Here is a 23,965-nt window from a genome sequence, read left to right as displayed (position 1 = left end):
TCATTTAAATGCCATGAGATTTTGTATAAATCATAAATCTATTTGCCATGCCATTTTGTGTGTGCATCATGTAGCACTGAAGGCAATATAACTCTATTAAAAATTTTAATTTATTCAAAAATAAAAAGAAATTACAAGTCAGAAGGGCATGCTGTTCTCAAACAAATAATCAAAACATTATAAACAAGCTGCTTTCCAATACCCTAGCAAAATCAGTCAAAGAAACACCTCAAAGGCCAAAGCAACCCTAAAGCTAAAACCTAAAGAGAAGCAGGAAAAACCTCTCTATCCCATAACAAAGAAGAAGGCCTAGTTGGATCTTGGAACATTTTAGTATTTCTTTCCTTCTAGAAAATCTGAAGAATAGCAAACCAAGCACATTGGGACAACAACTTCCCTTTCTTATTCTTATGAAAGCCTCAAAGCCCCAAACTGTGTCCCTCACAAAATGACTGATATCTTGTGGACACAACCACATCCTCCCCCATAGTTTTAAAAATATTACTATAATAGCCACTTGACACTGAAGGAACAAGTGCTCACTCAGCTTAGATGTGAAGCACATCACCCAAATATAATGGCTACATGCTTTATCTGGTTGTTTTTTTTTGCAACAAGCCATTAGTATTAATTCTGTCACAAACCAAAATTCATGTGAAAGCCTTAGTTTTGTAGGCAAGTTAGCCTTTGAAAATATGTTCTCTAAAGGAGAAGAGAGGGAGATTTTAACAATTGCAAAAGAAAAGATTGGAAGAAAAGATTGCAGAATTATCCCAAGCCAAGTACAAACATCATCACAGAATGAGGAACAAAATAACTGAGGATAGTCATCCAACTTAACAAGCTCATCCACTTCTCTATAATTTTGGAGCAATTGTAAATGCTAGAAAGTCTAAGGAACTATGACACAAATTCACAAATATACAAGGAAATGCAACCAACCCAAGGATCTCCTGAATATCATAATGATGTAGGGCAGCAACAAGGATTTCCAGCCATGAGGAGAAATTAGAAGAAATTGAAGAGAGGAAGGAAGGGGGAAGAGAAGAGAGGAGATACAAGGGGGAATCACACGTTCATTTCAATTCAAATTCATCAACGACAACTTACAACATGAATTTCACATGATATTCATGAGAAAGGCTCCAACATATGAAATTATGAATTTCACGTTCATTTCCCGCCATGTATCCCTAAAATTATATGAAATTATGAACATAGCTTTAAAATATGCAAATATTACAAAAAAGCCTCCAAATACACATAATCCTATACTAATTAAACTAAAGACACAATTAACTACTAACTAAACCCAACAATTGCTTGATCCAATTCTTCTTGATTTTTCTCCAACAACGATTTTTCCCAAGGTCTTGCGTCCTATCCCATATCAAATCTCCCTTAGTTAGAAAAAATTCAGCCTCAAATTTTGAAATGTTGGAGGATTATAGTAAGAAGCAAACTTGGACTCTTCAAAAGTTAGCACTAGGGTGATACAAAAACCACATTTCATTTTTCTTTTTTCTTTTTGGATAGAAAATGAAATCCATCAGAAATAGAAAGAATGTACAATCAGGAGAGAAGACATGCCCCTAACAAAATCTGGGAATCCTTAGAAAAAAAAATAAAAAAAATAAATAAAAGAGAAACCATGTTTCATTGGCAACATCGTAGACTTGAGAATTAGCATCATTAAGCACATCAGGGATGACAAACTCAACAATAGGAATGTCTTCAAGACTTTGGATGTCTTTAAACACATTCATTTCCTTGCTTGTAGCGTCTTCAAGTTGAGTAACTTTGACATGATCAATAATTTTAGATTCTTTATCTTGATTGGTAGGTAGAGCAGGCTTCAAAACGATTTATGTCCCATTATAGTGGAAGACATGTATTCTCATGTCTTTGAGGAACCTGAATCATCTAACCAAGGAGAAAGAATGAGGACATGTGATGTAGGACGAGAAGTGGGTATTTGGATGGATCATTTTGACTCAATTTGGAGGCTTATGTTGGAGAATAGGGTCAATGGTTTATTGGGTCTGAAACCCAAATGTGCTTAGTAAGTTAGCTGTTTAAGTATGTATGTGTAGTTTTCTTGTCTTAGGATTACGTATGTTGGGGGCTTGTTTGTAGTATTTGTGTATGCTAGGGATATGTTTGTGATGTAATGATGTAGGTCGAGAAGTGGCTTTTTCGATGGATCATTTTTACTCAGTTTGGAGGCCTATGTTGGAGAATAGGGTCAATGATTTGTTGGGTCTAAAACCCAAATGTTCTTAGTAAGTTAGTTGTTTAAGTATGTATGTGTAGTTTTCTTGTCTTAGGATTATGTATGTTGGGGGCTTGTTTGTAGTATTTGTGTATTCTAGGGATATGTTTGTGATGTAATGTAGTTTTAAGGGTATGTGTGTAATTTCATGTGTTTTGAGGCTTTCTAATAAATAGTGTGTGAAAGCCATGTTGTAAGCAGCTGTTGCTGAATTTGAATTTGAAAAGTGAACATGAGCTCCCCCTTGTATCTCTTCTCTCCTCCTTTCTCCTTCCTCTCTTCAATTCCTTCCAATCTCGTCCATGGCTGCAGATTGTTGATGCTGCCCCTGCATCATTTGGTATTAGAGCCCAACCATGATCTTATTCTTCCATTTCAATTTCTCCCATCTTTTCCTTTCACACTTCTTCCTCTTCTTCTCTTCTTCCTTCTCCCATTGTTCTCTAATTTCCCTGTCTTTGCTACTTCTTCTTTTCTTATTTTTCCTTCTTGTATTCTTCTCTCTCTCTCTCTTCCTTTTTTCTCTCTGAATTCTTTTCTGCCTTGTAATTTTGGTAAAAAAAAAAAAAATCGAAAAGCAGTTCTACAGTTTTGAACAATTTTGAAAATTACAGTCATGTCCCTAGTTTTCAAAACCCTAACTTCCTAGAATAAAATTGTGACACCGCCTTCACTATCAAAAACAAAACCCCTTGAAACCCTTTACTCTGAAATTTCATCACCATCCAGTCAGCTGTGAAGGCCCACATGCCACCTGAAATTCTCTAGCCGCCGACCCCTTGAAAATCCACCCTTCTGGAGTTGTTTTAACACACCACCACCGCCATTCAACTCGCCACCCTTTGATCTATCACCTCCCAAAAAAGCATCACTAGAGCACCATTGTCGGCGGTGCACACGCCTTATGTGCTGGCGACTACAACTGGGATTTTGCCAGACTCCTGCCCTGCTGTCAGAATTGCGAGAAATTGGTTCCAACCATGAGAAATTGTTGTTTTCTCCTAATATTGCAACATGCTAGTTCGGTTCCAAACTTGATGTTGTGCAAGTAGACGCAATAAGTTGCTGCAAGAAATGAGAAATTGTTGCTGCTGGCATTGGAAATCAGGTTTTATTGTTGCATTTTTGAGTTCTCTAAGTGAATTTGTTTTATTTCTACATGATATTCAAGATTAAAGGTGATTTGAATATTGTTTCTAAATAATTGAGTGTGTAGTTTGTGATTTGCATCATATAATTGCATCATTGTGACTAATGCTGAATTATCTGCAAAGGTGAAATTCTTATCTGGTAAGGTACAAAACATGGAAAAATGCCTTGGAGACTATTACCAATGCCTCCAATAGGCCAACAATCGAAGTTGCAGCCTTAGGTCAAAGGCCCATGGAATTTCCTACCAAACAAGATGGTGGAATAGTTGCTGTACCTCATACTTTTGAGTTGTGTGAAGGTTGAAATAATCATTTGAGTAAGGGAATTAAACTAGAAGTTTCAAATTTTAATGGTGATGGTTTTCCTGATGAACTACTGATTTGGTGTATTCTTTGGAGTACTAATTCCGATGGTATGACATGAATGAGGCTAGAAAGTTGTGATGGAAGAATGGCATGATTGTGGTTAGACTTTGATACCAAATGATGCAGGGCAGTGTCAAAATCTACACCATGATGAGAAATTAAAAGAAATTGAAGAGAGAAAGGAAGGGGAAGAGAGGAGAGAGGAGATATAAGGGGGAATGACATTTTCACTTCAATTCAAATTCATCAAGAAAAACATTATTTACAAGAAAGCCTCTAATATATGGAATGACACATATAACCCTAAAATTATATGAAATTGCAAGCATACCCTTAAAATACACAAATATTACAAGTAATCCCCAAAACACACATTATCCTGTTAAACTAAACACACACAATTAACTACTAACTAAACCCAACAATCCCTTGACCCAATTCTTCTTAATTATTATCCAAAAAGTATCTTCCCAAAGTTTTGCTACTTATCCTACATCACATAACCATCACTGATATTTTCCAAGTAATTGGGAAGAAAAGGTGAGAAAGTTGACACATAAATTTTTAGGTGCTGGCACAAATAACATAAACACTTCTCGACATTTGCCCCTTGTGTGATGAAAATCATACCTTCTCCTAATAAACTTGTGCCAAATTTATATAGGAAATCTCAACAACAATTCCCTACTAAAGAAATGTTTCTAAACAAGCCCCCCTCCTAACAAAATAAGGCCTTCTAACTACATTCTGACAAATTAAGTGGTAATGAGTTCAAGTTTATTTATTTGTTTTAACTGTTCAACAAAGATGGAGATAGAAGCTGAAGTAAAAGTTCACTACTTTCCACTATGAATAGAAGGACTAGATTCTTTGGAAATTGCTGAAGATTCAACAGAAAAGCTTTTCAATTTTTTTCATGGTCTGTTGTTTATTAATTCTGAATGCTCGTCCTTTCTGATTTGAATTTATTGTGAGCTCAAGGTGCGTAACTCAAGGTTTTTAGAGGCCAATGCTGAAGATGCATGTCAAGATCCTTCAGAAAGATCATGTCTCTGTTCCTGTATCTGTTGGTCCAACTAAATGATATAGATTATTTTAGGCTATTCAGTGAGGTGTTTGATCTGTAGAAGTAGAGAGACCAGACTAGAAACAAATGATGGTACTTTTTTCTCCCCTCTAATTTAAACCAGTCTGATTATTCTAAAAGGGGAAAAGAACATGCTTGTCCAATTTCTTTGTGCCATAGTAATTGCCATAGTGTTTTGTTAATTAGGTGTCTTTTGCAGATGTTAAAACAAATAGAAGCAAAAATGGACAAGACAATCCAATCTTATCTAGTTGGACAATCCTATTACTTACAACATTATGTAGATTGATGTAATTTTGAAATAAAGTAATTGATTTTTTTTGGAAATTTATTATATGTAACAAAAAAAATTCCAAAGTGCCATTTTTTCAAATATGTTCGCCTTGTACTTTAATACTATTATGAAGCCAAATCAGTACCCTAGTAACCTTTGGCATGAACTTTGATAGGAGCAGTAGTGCTCTCAAGAGTTACAAATGCAACCATTTATGTAGTCCTGCATATTAAGAAACAAGGTTTTGTATACCTAGTTTGTGACACAGCATGGAATAAAAAGTGGATGCATTTAATATGAATAAAAGGAGAATGGGATTCTTAACAGCATTGATGTAGTATGCATGTGGAATGCGAGTGTAGAAAGAGAATGGATTAGAGGAACATAGCTTTGTTGATAATTCTGTAATCTGTTTGTTGTTCTTTGAACCCAAAATTTCAATGCGTGAGGTGTCTTGTTTCAGTTGTGTTGACTGGTAGATGGATCTTTATCACATTGAGAAAAAAAAAAACTTCATATGATGTAAAAAACATGGGTTATGACTGGTGAGCTTAGTGATGGAGGACCACTACTGGAGAACTTTAGATGCTTTTATTGTAGCTATAGATTTAGAGATTGGAATTTTTATTTTAATTTGAAAAATCTTTGTTATTTCAGAAGTTTAGTTCATTTGTGGATATTTTGTGCATTTAAGTTTTTTTTTTTTGAGGTTATTTTGTAGTTAGTTGCAATGTTGGGTGTACAAGTACTTTGTTTGTGTGTTATATTCAATAGTTATCAGTTTTGAATTCAAAAATGGTTTCTTGTTTCCCTCTCTCTCTCTCTCTCTTGTGCTGCCCTCTCCCATCTCTTTCTTCCTTCTTCCTGCTTCTTCTTCCATCTACTTCTTCCATCTCCATTTTTTGTTTCTCTCTCTGTTTTGTTTCTGATTTTCAGTTCTGACTTATCACTTAGTTTCTTGTTCACTTGTGTTGAATGATAGATCGATCCTTATCTGATCGAGGAAAGAAATCTCACATGTTATAGAAAGCAGGGATTCTGATTTGTTGGGCTTAATGTCTTTCACTTGTGTTGAATGATGGATAGATCTTTATCAGATTGATGAAAGAAATCCTACATCACATAAACAACATCGATTTTTATTTTGCCAGTTGGTTAGATTTTTATTAAACACCTTCTCCTAGTCCTATGTATAAAAAGAAGAAAAAACAAAAAAGGGGGGGGGGGGGAGGAGGGGTGTCTGGTTCTATGCCTGTGAGCATGCATTGAATTAGCATTGCTTTATTTGTCAAACTCATAGTTGGGTTAAGTGAGCAACAAACTAAATAAAATATTGTGTGACATTAAAGTAAAATATTATTTATTTCTTTGGGCGCAGGAGCACATGCCTTCAAATGCCCAAAGTTGTCTAACACATGTCTTTTACTTGTGCAATTTGAAAGTGGAAGCAGCGAAGAACTTATAAAAGGAAAAATAAAATGACTTCTAAAAATTTTATTTTATTTTTTTATCAAAATTATAGCTTCAAAATACAAAATATGTTAAAGATTCTATTCTCTTTGGAAAGATAAAAGGTAAAACAGAGACTGGAGAATTCTTGTTTCTAAATTATCCACATTTAGTCTCCCCACCAGTGGCCCTAACATTTGGACAACAGAGGCTCATTATGGTCCACATATTCATATAGAACTTCATCAATAGTAAAGCTTTTTCAAAAGAGAGTGATGTTAAGAAAGCGCATAAGTGTTCACCAATCACAACATTAAACAAAAGATGTCCATTGGTTCGAATTTGAGCAATTTGGTGAGAGATGGGTAAAAATGAAGCTTTTAGGAGCAATACATAAAAAGAAAAATAATGGCTAATGGTAATGGTAATATGTAATTAAAAAATACATTCTGGTCGTTGACCATTTTTGTGACTTGGACTATGGTCATACTGCATTTGTTGTAAGTGACTTAATGCCTCACAAGCAATGTCTTAGTTGCCAAAAGGTATGAATCAGCTTATATTTAATCCCTTGCTTGCAACAAAGTGTTTAGGTTCACATGTACACAAACTGTAACATTTAGCAGCTAGGTGTACAAAGTAGTTTGATAGGTATCATGAATAAAGAACCAACAACAGGTTTATTTGCATAAGCAGCATGCAAATAAAATACTAGATGCTTGTGTGGTTATCACAGTTCCTTTGGTTGAAAGGATTACCAGTCTACTAATGAAGTTTCTACTCAAGTTTTTTAGTTGATTATTCCTGATTTTTGATCCTTCCTCCTGTCTGTCTTGGGGTACCTTGTTAGGTTTTTTACTGGCTGATTGCTAATAAACCAAAGTAATAGTGGGATCTTCTGAGTCAGAGACTGCATTCAAAGGCTTGGCCCATAGACTTTTAGGATGTTTCTTTGAATGCAATTTTTTGTAATTTTTTCTCTTATTTTGTAAATGGGTTATAGTCCTTTCTTTGTACTCCCTTCCTCTTTCTTAATTGACATTTTTTTAATTGTTATAATTTTTTTTTTTGTAATTTTTGGTCTTCTTTAACCAGACATTCCTGTTAAGAACAATAATAACAGCAACAAAAGCAAGCCTTAAGTCCCACTAGGTGGGGCTGGCTACATGAATCCTTTTATGTCAATTCACCCAATCGAGAGCCTTTTCCTCTATTATATTAAAAGCTATTAAATCCTTCCTCACTACCTCATTATCCCTTAAGAAACTGATGGCAAGTTCATGTGCTTGACTGGCTCTAAAACTGTTAAATCTTGATATACACTGTTGGCCCACAACCTTAGAGCTTAAGCTTTTTGGTAAAGTGGTAATCTAACATTTTATCAAAGCTGGTTACCAAGAGGTCCTAGGTTCTATTATTGTTGCCAGTGTCTATTGTGTGGTGTTTTAAAAAGTTTATTCCCTGTAATGGGTGTTATTTATTGTGTGTTTATCTGTCCACAAGTTGTCCTGCTAAATGTGCAGGGACGTGTTAAAACTTGATATGCATTGTTGGCCCACAACCTAAGGGCTTAAGCTTTTAGGTGAAGTGGTGATCTAACAAAACAAACCATTATCATGAATGCACTTAGTATAATTTTTTATCTGATCTATATTTTTGGTGATTCTGTCACTTCCTCATTATTTTTCCAATCCATATCACAACTTTGAACCCTGGCTCTATAGAAAATTTCTCAACTTCTTCTTTATAGATGATTTAATTGAATGCTATGAGTGGTTGGTTTGTGGAAAATATTTTCCATCTCTTCTTTATGGTTGATTTAAATGAATACTTTACAGTGGAGATTATGGATGGTTTAACAAAGATTAAGCTAATATGAACATCTAACAGGTTTTAAAGAAGGCAGATATGATTCGTAAAAATGCAGTTGAAAGTATTCTGGCCGAGCGTAACATTCTAATATCAGTTCGCAATCCTTTTGTGGTGAGCAGGTTTCGCAATATATAATTTTTATACCAATAACTGGCATGTGGAGAAACTTTTTATGATGTGGCTTCCTAATTCAATGTTGAACAGGTTCGGTTTTTCTACTCCTTCACATGCAGGGAAAATCTGTATCTAGTCATGGAGTACCTAAATGGAGGAGATCTATATTCTTTGTTGAGAAATCTAGGTTGCTTGGGTGAAGACATGACCCGTGTATATGTTGCAGAACTTGTAAGGAAATATTAATATCTTTGCTTTTATCCATATTTACCCACCATATTTTTTATTGGTGCATATATCTCACATAAAGTTAAAATTATCTCATTTTATTCTTCCCAGGTTCTTGCTTTGGAGTATTTGCATTCCTTGAATGTCATTCACAGGGACTTGAAGCCAGACAACTTATTGATTGGTCCTGATGGTCACATCAAGGTCAGTATTTTGTACTTTTAGTATTTTTTTGTTTTGTTTATATTCTCTAAATCCTTCTATCCCTTTTGTTAAAGTTTGATATGCATTGTTGGCTCACAAGCTAACAATCTAAGCTTTTAGGTAAAGTGCTAATCTAATATCGTATCAAAGATATGGTTGCCAATGGTTGCGAGGTCTTGGGTCTTGTTGCCCATATTTATTGTGTGATGGTCTAAAATTATCGTGATAAAGAGTGTCATTTATTGTTTTTCCTCTCCAAGTGCAAATTGGGCTGCATGTTGGGGGGGTTTGTGTGTGTATTATGGCTTGATTTACGTTATTGGTCCATAACCTAGCAGCTTAAGGGGCCGTTCAGTATCATTGTCAAAAATTATGAAAACGCAAATCAGGAATGAAAACCAACCAAAAACTAGCAACCTGTTTAGTTAATGTTTGTAAAGCTAAACTAAATTAAAAAACTTTATAAAAATGCTCATTTTTGTCTTTACATCAAATAATATTATAAAAATATAATTAAAATAATAAAATTTTTTAAAATATTGTAATAAAAATGAAAATTATTATAATTATTTTACTTAATTGTTATATTTTTAATTTTAACTTTACAATAACAATCTTTTTATACATGACAATTGAAAAATAGTAAAAATACTTTGTAATTGACTCTTATTATTATTTTTTTTAAAAATATATGTAAAAATATTTATTTTGATTTATATTTAAATCCATATGATCATTTTATTTTAATTTTAAAAAATGTGTGTAAAATGAATTATTTAGTTTTAAAAAAATTATTTCTGGATATAAAAATTTTTGGCAACAGGTTGTCAAAACAATTGAAAAAAATAAATTTAGGGTTGAGTTTTTTTCGTGAACAACTGAAAACCAACAACAGAAACAAAAAATTGATAACGTAAATGATTGCATTTTTATAATTTGTTTCTTAACTGTGTAGGAACAGAAATAAAAAACAAAAAAGCAACAATGATACTGATACCAAACATGCCCCTTTTAGTTAAAATGGTAATCTAACATCTTTCAGATATTATGGAGATAGCCTAGGGAATATACAAGTACATTGGCCTTTTTATTATTTTATCATGCATTCATTATTCTATTTTTCAAATTTTATTCAGTAATATATTTTTTTAAAAGATAAAGCCATATTATTAAGAAAGACTGCCCTCAAGCAGGAAGCTTGAGAGTTTAATTACAGTTGTCATTTATCTCCACAGAAAAAATATCTTTACAGGCCAAGATGAGAATAAGGGGTAATAAACTGGTTCCATTCCTTGGTTTCCAAGGTCAAGCATGCACAGCTCTAGAGAAAAGGTTGCTTAAGGCTTTTCTTATCACACAGAGGTGGGAGCTGAATTCATCCCGAAAAGCTCTAGCATTCCTTTCTTTCCATGACTCCCAGCAAATTGTTGCGGGGATGGCCAGTCTCAGCCTTCTTTCATCTCCCTTTGAAGTTGAATTAGGCCAGCTTTGTAACAATCCTTGTTTGTTGTGCCGCTTGTGCGGCATAGTCCATTGTAGGTTCAAAAGAAGGAAGAAAGAATTCCATATAGCTTGGCTGAACTTACACTGCAAAAGGATGTGATTAACAGTCTCCGAGTTTTCCTTGTATAGAGGGCAAAAAAAGGGCATCATCCAACCTTTTTTAGAAGGTTATCTAAAGTTAGAATTCTGTTCTGATTGGCTAACCATAAGAATAGAGAGACTTTTACCGGATTTATGGGGTTTGGGAGTGTTTTCCGAAGGAATTTCAAGAGCAATCTCTGAGAACAAATAATAAAATGTGTATTGAAACTCTTAACTGAGAAGAGCCCATCCTTAGCAACTGCCCAGGTGCTAGTAACCTCTATGTCTTTAAGCTTTTGCTTGTTGTAGATGAGTAGATCAGCTCCAACAATCTGATGACGTTATTCTGATAAGCTCCTCATAAGTTTCAGCTGAAAGTGATATTCCAGTGCAAACTACTATTTCTTCTAATCAAAAGCTCATTCAGACAACCTTCTTTTTGTTGTGAAATGTTGAACAATGATCGGCATAAGGCTTTCAGTAGTGCCTTTTCTGCCCAGTTGTCATGCCAATCCTGTTCCCAATCTGGATTGCTGCACAATCCCAAAAAAAAATTGTTGGCCTTAAGGATGTCTTTCTATACTCCCCATCCTTGATTAAGATTGCCTACATGCAGCTCCCATTTATTTTTGTTGCAACCTGTCAGTTTTGGTCTGAATACCCTTTTTCATAGGGTTAGCTTTCATTATATAGAAGTGATTTACCTTGCTGCCATAGATTTACATTGTTGCTGCCATGTTTTCAGACAGGTTTTCAGCACCTAAATGCTGGCAGGTTTTCAGGAACATGCTGCCAGATTTGCAGCATTATTTACAGCTGCTATATACAATATAAATATAAACTAAAATATTTTAACTAAGCTATTTACATCCTAAATTATCTCTGTAAACATAGAATACAAATCATTAAACACGTTTTCCCACACTCCCCCTCAAGCTGGCGAATAGGTATTTTCCATTCCCAGCTTGGATACCGTACTCTGAAACACTGAATTACTTAACCCCTTGGTAAGTACATCAGCAAGTTGGCCATGTGTAGACACTAAAGGTGTACAAATCAATCCACTCTCCAACTTTTCTTTCATGAAGTGTCTATCAATTTCAATGTGCTTTGTTCAATCATGCTGTACCGGATTATGAGCTATGCTGATTGTGGACTTATTATCACAGTAGAGTCTCATCCGACCATCCCACTTAATCTTCATGTCTTCTAAGATAATCTTCAACTAAAGTAGTTCACATACACCTTGAGCCATTGCTCGGAATTCTGCCTCCACACTAGACCGAGCCACCACATTTTGTTTCTTACTCCTCCATGTCATAAGATTTCCGCCAAGAAAGGTGCAATATCTCGAGGTCAACCTCCTGTCCACAATCGACCCAGCATAATTGGCATTCTTGTATGCCTCAAGAACTAAGCATCCGTTCCTTTTAAACAGAATACCTTTTCCTGGTGTCCCTTTGAGGTATTGTAACACTCGGTGAGCCGCCTGCAGATGGTTTGGGTTATGCATAAATTGACTAATCACACTCACTGCAAAAGCTATATACAGTTGTGTGTGAGATAGATAAATGAGTCTTCCTACCAGGCGTTGGTACATTTCTCTATCTACTGGAGCATCCTTCTCTGCCTTTCCAAGTCTAAGGTTAGGATCTATTGGAGTACTTGCTGGTTTGCACGCCGTCTTGCCGGTTTCTTTGAGAAGATCCGTAACATACTTCTGCTGAGATATAAAAATGCCCTGCCTAGAGTGAGCCACCTCGATCCCAAGGAAAATATTCAGCCTCCCTAATGCCTTGATCTCAAACTCCTTAGCCAAACACTGACTCAAAATCTGTTGCTCCTTATCATCATCCCGTCACTATTATATCATCGACATATACCAAGAGGGCTGTGACTCCCCCTGAAGGTGAGTGTTTAATGAACAATGTATGATCCCCTTGGCTCTGTTTATATCCCATGGCCATCATAACTCTTGCAAACCTTTTGAACCATGCCCGTGGTGATTGTTTAAGACCGTACAAGGCTTTCTTCAGCTTGCACACAGTATGAGCAGCCAAATTATTCCCATAACCTGGCGGGACTTCCATATAAATTTCTTCTGCTAGCTCTCCATGCAAAAATGCATCCTTGACATCAAATTGCTGCAAGTCCCAACCATAATTAGATGCTAGAGACAACAAGATTCTAACAGTGTTCATCTTCGCAACTGGAGCAAAAGTCTCTAGGTAGTCAATTCCATAGGTTGTATAGCCCTTGGCCACTAACCTTGCCTTGTATCTCTCTATTGATCCATCTGCTCTATACTTCACAGTGTAAACCCATTTACACCCCACGGGTTTCTTTCCTGCCGGCAATTTCACCAACTCCCAGGTTTTGTTTTTTTTCCAACGCCGCCATCTCCACATTCATAGTTTGTTTCCATTTCTCGTTGTATAAAGCCTCGGATAAGGTGGTAGGGATGATAATGGTGTTTAAGCTAACAAGGAAGGATCTATGGGATGGTGAAAAATTTTTGAAGGACAAGAAATGTGAGAGAGGATATAAAGGTTGTTTTGTACACTCTCTAGTTCCTTTTCTAACAGCAATGGGAAGATCTTGGTCATTAGCCTGAGGTTCAGTTTCAGCTTGCAATGAAGGGTTAGAAATTGTTACCTCATTCTCAGGATCTGAGTTGGATTCTCGGACTTGCACAGATTCAGGGACAGCCACGTTCCTCCTTGAAAACACTTTGCCAAATCTCACATTCTCAAGAGCAGAATCAGCTCTTGTTGGGGGAATTTTGGGCACGGGTTTGGACATATGATTTTGCACAGGATTTGGCACAGGCTCAGACATGGACTCAGACACAGGGTTTGGCATGGGGGAACTAGAAATTGGTTTAGATACGGAAAGTGACAGCAGATCAAGTAAAATATCCCTATCCTCCCTATCCTTATCATCCATTGTTGAACTCTCCTCTTTAAGATAAGGAGTGGTGAAATAGGACTCTTGTGCATTGAAAATAACATCTGCTGAGACATAGAACTTCTTAGATGATAACATTTATACCCCTTATGAGTCGAAAAATAACCCACAAAGACACATTTTAACGCCCTCGGATCTAGCTTTCCCCTACTTTGACTATGAATATGAGCAAATGACACGCACCCGAATATCCTAGGGATAAGATTATTTGTAGTGTGTAGGTAAGGATAGAATGTTGAGAGCATTTCCGTTGGGCTTTTGAATCCCAAGACTCTGGAAGGCAAACGATTTATAAGATGAGCAGCTGTAAGAACTGCTTCCCCCCAAAAGGATTTAGGCACATTTTTCAAGAACATGAAAGCTCGGGTTGACTCAAGAAGGTGACAATTTTTCCTTTCTGCTATGCCATTTTGCTGTGGGGTATTGACACAAGATGACTCGTGTACTATCCCTTCCTTCTGAAAGTATGGAGTTAGGACTTGATTGAAATAATCCCTAGCATTATCCGATCTAAACCTTTTGGTATCGACCCCAAATTGATTTTTAACCATAGAATAAAAATTTGGGAGAACAATACTGACATCGGATTTATGTTTGAGCAAGAAAAGCCAAGTAACACGAGTACAATCATCAATGAATGACACAAACCATCGTGCCCCATAAACATTAGGAATTTAGGAATATTAGAAGGACCCCAAATATCACTTTGAATGAGATAGAAAGGAATAGAACTTATTTTATTATTGACTGGAAAAGATGCGCGTTTGTGTTTAGCGAATTCACACACTTTACAATGAAAATTTTCAACATTTAAACCTTTAAATAAAGAAGGAAACAGAATTTTAATGACTCTAAATGACGGATGTCCAAGTTGGCGAAGGTGAAGCCGAACTTTCTATTTATTGGACGAAAAATGCTCAGAAACAAGAGAGTGAGATAATTTGCCCTTGGTAATGCTTGACTGACTCGGTGCTTCGAGGTAGTAGAGTCCATCCCGTTCTCTAGCATGTCCAATAATCCTCCCCGAATCCTTGTCCTGAAATACACAATAACTACGATGGAAAACCACATTGCAACGTGTATCTTGAGTGAGTTTTTGAATAGGGACAAGGTTTGTGGATAATCTAGGAGCATGGAGAACATTTTTTAAAATCAGTGATGGGTCTATTTTGACATCTCCTAGACCTGCTACAGTGGTCAAGGAACCATCAGTTGTGGCTATTTTCCTACTGCTTGGGCATGACAAATAAGTGGAAAAAACATTCGGTGAGTGGGTCAAGTGGCCGGTAGCTCCTGAGTCCATGACCCAGGAGTCGGCAAAGGTTTCACCCAAGACACTTAATCCAATAGAGGTAGGAAACTCACCTGAATATGCCAATGAGCAAGTACCTGAAGGCTGTAGCGGTCGTCTCTGCAGCCTTCAACATTCTGCATGAACAATGATCTCTTGGTGATTAAGGTCGATCACTCGAAACGGAAACCACCAGCAATGAAGGCTGGCAACGGTAGAAATAAGAATGGAAACTGCTCCAAGAAATTTCAGCAATGAAAGCTGAACAGAAAAAGTGCAAAAATACTCTGTTTTTGATCTAAAAACCAGGGTAAAACAGGGTACAAAGAAGCAGCAGTATGCTCTGATACCATGTCATTTTTGGTCTGAATACCCTTTCCATGGGATTAGCTTTCATTATATAGAAGAGATTTAAATAGTTGCTGCGATAGATTTACATTGTTGTTGCTGCGATAGATTTGCATTGTTGCTGCCATGTTTTCAGGCAGGTTTTCAGCACCTAAATGCTGGCAGGTTTTCAGGAACATGCTGCCAGATTTGCAGCATTATTTACAGCTGCTATATACAATATAAATATAAACTAAAATATTTTAACTAAGCTATTTACATCCTAAATTATCTCTGTTAACATAGAATACAAATCATTAAACACGTTTTCCCACAGCAACCATATTTCAAACAAATCGAAGTGCTCCATAGGCTCACTCCCTTGTTGTGGAATCTCCATAACCATTTCCCAAGCAAGGCTATAGGGTATTTGAAGCTTTCCGAATTACCTTTCCAGAAGAAGTACCTTTGAAGCTTTTCAATCCTATTTGCCACCACAACTAGAATTCACAATATGGACATGAAGTAGATAGGCAGATTGGGTAGCATTGATTTGATCAAAGTAAGTCTGCCTCCCAGAGATAGGTATTTTGCCTTTAGGAAGCTAGTCTTAATATGATCTTCTCAAGAACTGGACTCCAAATGCTTTTAGAGCTGACTTTTACACCCAAAGGGAGGTTAAGATATGAAGAAGGGGAAAACTTCACTCTGCATTTCAGAATATCAGCCCCCTCTACAGTTGAGATCGCTTCCCCAATTGAAAATAAACTGCTTTTTGATAAGTTTACTTTCCGACCTGCAGTGGCCTCAAAACAGTAGCATTGCCCTTAGCTATTCAAATTCAGATTTTGAATCTTTACCAAATAGTAAAGTGTCATCAGCGAAAATAAGATGAGAAATAACTAGATTATTTGAATAGATTGACAAAACCACACTCTCCGGCAATTTAAAATCTATAGCCTTTACCATCATCTGAATAAGAGATTCTAGAATCTGCTTGTTTAGAACAAAAGCCAGCTGGTTTTTGAAAATTAGGAAAGTCATTATTTTCCTCAGTCTTTGTGCCAGGATCTCAGATAGGACTTTATAAAAAATATATATTAAACTAATGGGTCTGAAGTCCTTGATGTTTGAGGCACCCATTTTCTTTGGACTAAGTACTATGAAGGTTGAATTCAGACTCCTTTCAAACTTGCGTTTTGAGTGAAATTCTCAAATAGCATCCATATAATCACTCTTGAAAGTACCCCAGCAACTTTGTAGTAAGGCCACTCTGAACCCATCTGAACCTGGAGATTCATTTCCATTAGGAGATGTGATCACACTTCATACTTCTTCTTCTGTAAAAGGTTCCTCGATTTCAAGGCTTACTTCTGGTTGTAATTGCTTGAAAGGGAGCTCAACTGGTTTTGGTCTCCATTCCCAAGGTTCTTCGTACAGATTTTGGAAGAAGTTGATGACTTCTTTCTTAATGTCAGACTGAGTGGAGCAAATCTTATTATCAACCACCAACTCTGACATGAAGTTTGAATTTCTATGAAGCGAAGCCATCCTGTGAAAAAAAAATTGTATTTTTTATCGCCTTCATTCAGCCGAAGCTCTCTAGACTTTAGTCTCCAAGAGGCTTCCTCTATATTTATCAAACTGAATAGCTCCTTCTTTGCTTCTTCCATCTTATTTTTTTCATCAAGGTTGAGTGGGTTTCTTCCAAACTGTTCCATTTGTCAATCTCCACCATCAACTTCTGCTTTCTAAGAGAATTATCAATTTGATAGGTAGATTTCCATTCTTTAATAGCAGCTTTAAGCATTTTGAACTTTTGTGCTAGCCTGTGCGAAGCTGTGCCTTCACCCCTAGCCTCCTCCCTCCACCATTTTTTCACCAAATCTAGGAACTCCTTCAATTTAAGCCGACTGTTATCAAATTTGAAAGGGGCTTTTTCCCCATGTGATGCCTTTGCAATTGAGAAATATAGGGTTATGATAAGAGATGCACCTGGTTAATGCTACTTGGCATAAATTATGATAGCAGTCCTCCAATTCATAACTTACTAGAAATCTATCAAGTCTTGAAAAATTAGGATTCTATTGATTATTTGACCAGGTGTAGGCAACTCCATTTAGAGGCAAACCAATTAACTCCCAATTGCGAATGAACTCTAAAAATTTTCCATGCTTCTTGAGATGTTTGCTGTTTTTATTCTTTCGAATGAGAATCTTATTTCACTAAAGTCACCGCATATGCACCAAGGAATATCAAAGTTGATCTTCACATCTGATAACTCTCTCCAAATCTCTAATTCGTCTTTATCAGCCAGAGGACCATATACAACCGAAAAGGACCCAGCTCCATCCTATTAGTTTAATAAACGTTATCACAGAAATAGAGTACTTCCTTTCATCAACCGCTTGAAGTGTAAAAAAAACTGAATTCTATCCCACTGTGATAGCCCCAGAAGCTCTTTCGTCCTTCAATCCTGCCCATTTGACAAACTTCAGTTTCCAAAAGGAATTGATTGTCTTTGTCTATCCTGTTTAGTTTTGTTTCCTGTAAACATATGATGTTTGGTTTCCAAACCTCCAAAGCTTTTTTCACTCTATCTCATCTTTCTTGCCCATTAAGGCCTCTAATGTTTGAAGAAGGATTTTTGGAATCATTTGTTAATGTGGGTAGGGGTTGATGTCAATAGCCTTTTAAAATTTTCTCGTTGTCCTTCTGCAGTCAATCCTATCTTCTTCTGAGCTCCATAGCCTGCATCACCACCTCCTTTGAGCGATTATCTATGCCTTTATTTGCTCAAGTTTATCATAAATCCATAGTTGCAACCGGGTGTCCTTTCCTCATCTCTCGTGCAAGACTGACTGCTGACCTCTTCATGCCAGGTGAGTCTTGGGATGTTGCTGGATTTTCTGTCCTATTCTGATGTGGCTTCTGTTGGGCCTTCCTCTGAATTTGTATTTTGGGTTAGGAACTTAGGAGGCTTTTAACGTTCTCTAGTTGGGCCTTTTTAGCCTTGGGCCTCCACTCAGTTTTGGATTCTGTTGGGCCTGAACCTTTTTAGCTAACTGTCTAGCCTTATTACATTTCAAATTTTGAACTAATGTTTGGATCTCTAACACTATAAAGAGGATTCTCCCTTTGGTGTTTTCTTTTGAAAACATTAAATTTATCCTCATTACTACCAATGATTATTTTAAAATACTCCTTTAAGTACTCATAACTATCTCAAAATATCCTTGTAATTATGTCAAATTTATCCCTATAGCTACTCATAATTATTTCAGAATACCCCTATAACTATCTATAACTATTTCAAAATGGTCTTATATTATTTAATTTTTTATTATTTTTTAATAATTTTTTTAATTTTTTTTAAAAATAGAGTCATAGAGGACGCAATAGTGCGTGCCTATGGCTAGTTCAAATTAAAGGTGATGCCCATTCCTAATGTATGATGGCGACTTGTGCTAGACTTATGCTATTTTTGGTATGCAGGAATGGAATGGGATAAGAATTGAATGGATTGAAGAATGGAATGGAATGGGAAGTGGAATGGAATGACCATTAACATTCCACTGTTCGGTGACAAACATAGAATCACATTGAAATGGAATGGGCATTCCCATTCTGCATTCCATTCTCATGTTTGGCATAAGTAATTAATAATGAAATGGAATATTTATCAATTTTTTAAAAATACATTAAAATGTGCAAATTTAATATTTTTTTTAAGGACATTAACTATTTTAAAGATGACTTTTAACTAAATAGCATTCATTTATATTGCACATGAAGAATTTTAAAGAAAAAAAGTAGACAAAGTAAGTCCCAGCAATGGTATAGTGAACTATCTCTTTTCTGGGAAAAGAATACAGTCATCGAGAGTTTGAGCAATGGTGCTGTCTGTCACAGGCATATCGCAAGGGAATGATCTTGAACATTTCAAATTCTTCTTCTGGTCCTCAATAGGTAGCATTACAAAAGTGACATCAAAATTGATAAATTATACACAAAACTGTGATATTAATCTGGCAATAAAAAAAATCAATCAATAAAATGTGAAGAGAAACACACTAATTATGCACTGTGAACTAGTGTAGAATCACACCAGAAATGGCACATAGCTCAAAATAGGACATGACTTAAATAAGAACAAAAAAATTAAAACGATGAAATCGTTCAACCAAGTAGGGAAATAAATCAAACTCCTGTGTTTGGGAGCTGAGAAAATGTAGAAAAATAAATAAAAAAACAATTAAGAAAATTGTTTGTTTTTCATTATTTAGTCCCTGAGAAAACAACCAAACCAACTCTACCAAGCATACAACATGAAAATTGTTTGTTTTTCATTATTTAGTCCCTGAGAAAACAACCAAACCAACTCTACCAAGCATACAACGTAACAATTCTCAGCTAGGTATACTGAAAAGTTGCCTTTGTTCAGGTAGCAAAACCATCATATTAAGTTGAATCGAATTTCAAAACCCTTTTCGTTTCCTTTCATTTCATTTCTTTCACTTTCTCAGCAACCAACCAGAGGTCAACTGAACTTGAACTTTATCTGCCACGAAGCTTCGAAAATGAGCTCTGGAGCAAAGCAAGCATTGTAGAGAAATATGATCGAACAGATTCGCTCATAGAGTACAAAACTGCGCCAAATTTTGATAATAACCATCAAATTACAGGAAGAGCCGATGGCGATTAGCGAACAAACTTAGTCAAATTAGATTGGAATCAAACCTGGAGAGAAGATTTGCGATGTCAGCCATTGGATTTAGATTCTGAGGAGGCGATTAATTGGTGAGGAGTGGACGCAGGATGAGGAAATGACGGTGCAGAGAGAAAGAGAGAGAGGAGTAGCGGGAAGAGTTGGGGATGAGAGAAGATAGAGGAGTATTGGGGAGAGTTGGAGAGGGAGTGGGGGATTCCTACTTTAGGTTAGAATCACCATTCCTCTATCTTAATAATGGAATCCCTATTCTCACTTTTAGTGGGAATGAGCATTATCTTGGAAATTCTCACTTTGAAAAATATATTCAAACATGAGAATGGAAATAAATTGTCGGAATGATCATTCCATTCCATCGTACAAACATAGCGTCAGGATTGTTTAGGCTTTTTCCCCCTCTGCTCTACTCTCTCCGAGCGCGCGTTGATTGGCACTCACCTGCTACCTCCATTCTGAGCTTCCATGTCAGGCCTTACTTCCAGATCCTTGTTGCTGTGGTCGATTGGTCTGCCTTCACGGATGAGAGCTTCTCTGGTGTTGATTTCCCCTATCAGCACTGTTTTCGGAAACTGCAGCACCCTATGATGATCTTGACTGAAATCTCTTTGTGGGCCTTTTAAGAATGAAGATGTTCTCCTTGGAAGACACTTTCATCTTATGCCCCAGATCTCCTTCTGCTAACAACATGCAGTCTGGGATATCTTTGGTTCTGATGCTTTCATCAAACCAGTCACTGACATGTAACTCCTCCTTGAGGCCTCTACATGTGTATGCTATTGCTTTCAGCACTTCTTCGCTCCTTAGATGTAACGGAAGACCTCTTATAGAGACCCAGCCATCATTTTGTTTTCTCTTGATTTGTGATTTGAGGCAAAGGAACTCCATTTTTTCAAATGAAGAAAGCCGTTCCAGAATCGCCTATTTCCTGAGAATGAGGTATCTAGTGCCTCTTGTTCACTGCCAACAATGAACATCAATTGGTCAAAGGATAATCTTTTGATTGTAACTTCGTTTTTTATCTTCCAGCTTTTGCAACATCAACTTTTCAACACCGCTAAGTCAACCATTTCACCATCAAAACTTCCTACTAAACATTTCTTGAGATAGTCTTTCCTTCTTTCAATGCTGTTTGAATCTGGAGCGATTAGTATGCCCGGGTCCATAAAATTGATCCTACATTCTTTATCCTTGAAGATGGCTTCTGCTCCTGCTACCTGTGCTTTCGATTTGTTATCTACTATTGTCTTCCAAGTTGCGTATGATTTGCAATATTCAGTGATTTTGCAAGTGTATAAGTGTGTGTGCGCATGCACATGTGCATGTGTATTTAGAGTTTAGTAACAGAATCCTACACCTAACATTTACTCCAATGCCCCAATAAAATGCTGATAACTTATATGTTCACACACACTTGTTGATGCTTGTAATTTATTTGTCCAAGGGGTTTCTTCTGATAACAATCAGTTCACACTGCACAGTGTTCTTCCTCTAAAAAAAGGGAAACTTAAAATGCAAACTTGTTCCCTTGTTAACTTCATATTTTACCCCTTATCATGTTGCACAAGAAGAATTAGTTATTGTTGACTTATTGTAATTCAATTTAGAAATGCACCGCTAAGGGCATCATCAATACTTTTGAAGTGCTTGGTTTCTGAAGTTCAATGTGGTTGATGAATGTTCTTGAAATGTTTTTTATGTTTTCTGGTGTGTTTGATGCATTGTTTTTCATTTTATCCCTTGCAATACGGTATTTGTATTATAATATGGAAGGAAGATAATTGATTGGAAAATGAACAAATGTTAAGAAAGGAATATTGAATAGTTACAAACTTTGAATTTTAATTCTCATGGACATGCTCTATCCCCTAAGCAGCCTCAGATTAAAGATCAAATTTACAAAGGTAAGGGCAGTGCAGATTATTTTTTGAACTTCTGGCTGTGTTGGAGTTGGTTTTCTTTTTCAGAAGTTTTGTGCTTTGTCTGATGTGAAGAAGGTTGAAAATCTCACAGTGAAGAAGAATCTCCAAGTGACACTGTTCTTTCAAAACTAATCCACTTTGGCAGTGAAAGGCTAATTGTAATGTACAACGTAAATTGAGAATGGCTGTGGCATTTATTAGTCTGTAATGATTTTCCTTAGAATATCAAATGAAGCAGGGAAAGGGATGTAAGAAATAGTTAAGGCAGAGGTATCTTTATGCACTAGACAAAAAATTTGCAGCCCATTTTACTACTTCTGCCATAATAAGAACTATTTCAGAAGCCGTGAATTTGCAGCACGTTTTACCACTTCTGCCACAATAAGAACTATTTAGGAAACCCTGAGCACTTATGGGTGGTGACTGGCAAGTCCAGGCAAGTTAGCCATTGTTGATCATGTGACTTTTATGATGTAATTTAAGCGTAATTAATGCTTTTAAGACTTTTTTGACTCAAACTTATTGAAGGTTACGCATTTTTTATGCATGCTCTGTAGGACTTCTGGAATGTAGGAACTAGTTACACAGCTGCCATTGTTTGTGAACCTCTGTCTCGATGAAACTCAGGCTCCTTTATTTCTTGTTTAAATATTGATGCAAGAGGGAGCAATTGTGTGCTCTGGGGTGCAATGCTTCTGCTCTAGAAAATTTCAGAAGAGGTATTATCTGTTCATCCCCCCCAAATGGGTTTTCGGGAAGGGTGATCTCAATTTGGCCATAAGCTTTAGAGGGTATGTGAGCCTCCACCTACTAGCTGGGAAGGGTCTAAATCAGAATTAGGTCACAGGTTCTAATCATAGAACAACCTCTCCAGATGGAAAGGTAAAGTTGTGTACATCATGCTTGCCTTAGAACCCTAATATGGAATGATAGCCTTGTGCATTGGGTATTGTATTGGCTTGAAGCTGCACATCTGCTCCAACAGCCCAATACTTCTACCATCATGCGAGACTGTGTGCAAGATGCAGTCAGGGGAACCGAGGGGAGACATTAGAAAATGCAATTGAAGCATGCAATAAAGTGTACAAGGCATTGACTGGGCTAAAATGGAGCAAAGGGTTTTAGTTATGACCCTTAAGGGTGGCTTAGGTGGTAAACTCAAGGCTCTCATGGTTAAATGACCAGAGTTCGAGTCTTGAGGGCTATGATTTTTCATTTGAGATAATACCTTGGTATTTAAGTAGAGAAGGGTAGAGGGGTAGGACCATTATCCTGGTGGCCTTGGATGCCATCGTTGAAAAAAAATGCATCAGCTATAGCTTTTGAGGTTATTTTTCCAGTTTATTATTTGGGGATAAATCATTGCTCTATTTTACTTTTGTATCATCTGGTGCATGCTTATTCAACATTTAGGGCACATTCAGTCGTGAAAAACAGTTTTCATTTTCTTTTTTAGTTTTCCAAAAAAATTACAAAAAAATTTAGTCTTTTTTTTTTTTATTTAAATTTTACAATATTTGTATGAAAAAAATGAACAACAATAAACAGTTTTGATACTATTTGCTGATGGAAATAGTTTTTTATTTTTTATTTTTTTTATTTTTCAAATAATTACAAAATGCCACCCTGTTTCTCAAATTTTCAAATTTATATAGAAAAGTTGGAAATCATATTTTCATTATTTTTTAATATCCAACTTGTACTCTGCGTATAAGAGCATGGAATTATGATCTTGAACTTTAATTTGTGTGGATTATGTTTAGTGTGTCTTTTATCTAAATCCATACAAATCCAAATTAGAACCCCAAAATTCATGATTCTAAATATTACCTTATTTAAATTTTGAAAAATTGGAAAACACAGTTGTCTTTTGTGTGATTATTTTAAAACCTAGAAGTAAAAATTTTAAAAAATGTTTTGCACATGTAAACAAACTCTTTTTTTAAGAAGAATCTTGAAAAATTTTGAAAATAACCTAAAATTTTTATAATTATTTGGAAAACTAAAAATTGAAAAATGAAAATGTTTTCCACAACTTTATGGGCCCTTACATTTCTCATCAAATATGCAGTTCTGCTTCTGTTCTTGTACCTAGTGCTGTCTTTGATGCTGAAGAATTCTCCCCTTTTGT

The 23,965-nt window shown here is 36.1% G+C and overlaps 1 protein-coding gene across 2 annotated transcripts in view; it reads left to right on the top strand.

The window, feature by feature from the left end:
* Positions 1–23,965, top strand: part of LOC131146908 (probable serine/threonine protein kinase IRE) — a 51,971-nt gene that overhangs the window by 5,527 nt on the left and 22,479 nt on the right. For both annotated transcript variants that reach the window (XM_058096752.1, XM_058096753.1), the window contains exons 7-9: positions 8,490–8,582; positions 8,676–8,816; positions 8,925–9,017. In XM_058096752.1, coding sequence (XP_057952735.1) covers positions 8,490–8,582; positions 8,676–8,816; positions 8,925–9,017 — 327 coding nt within the window. The remainder of the gene's footprint in view (positions 1–8,489; positions 8,583–8,675; positions 8,817–8,924; positions 9,018–23,965) is intronic.

Source organism: Malania oleifera, chromosome 13, assembly GCF_029873635.1.
Source record: "Malania oleifera isolate guangnan ecotype guangnan chromosome 13, ASM2987363v1, whole genome shotgun sequence".
Lineage (NCBI taxonomy): Eukaryota > Viridiplantae > Streptophyta > Magnoliopsida > Santalales > Ximeniaceae > Malania > Malania oleifera.
Note: the sequence above shows the minus strand (reverse complement) of the source record. Positions and strands in the feature narration are given on the sequence as shown.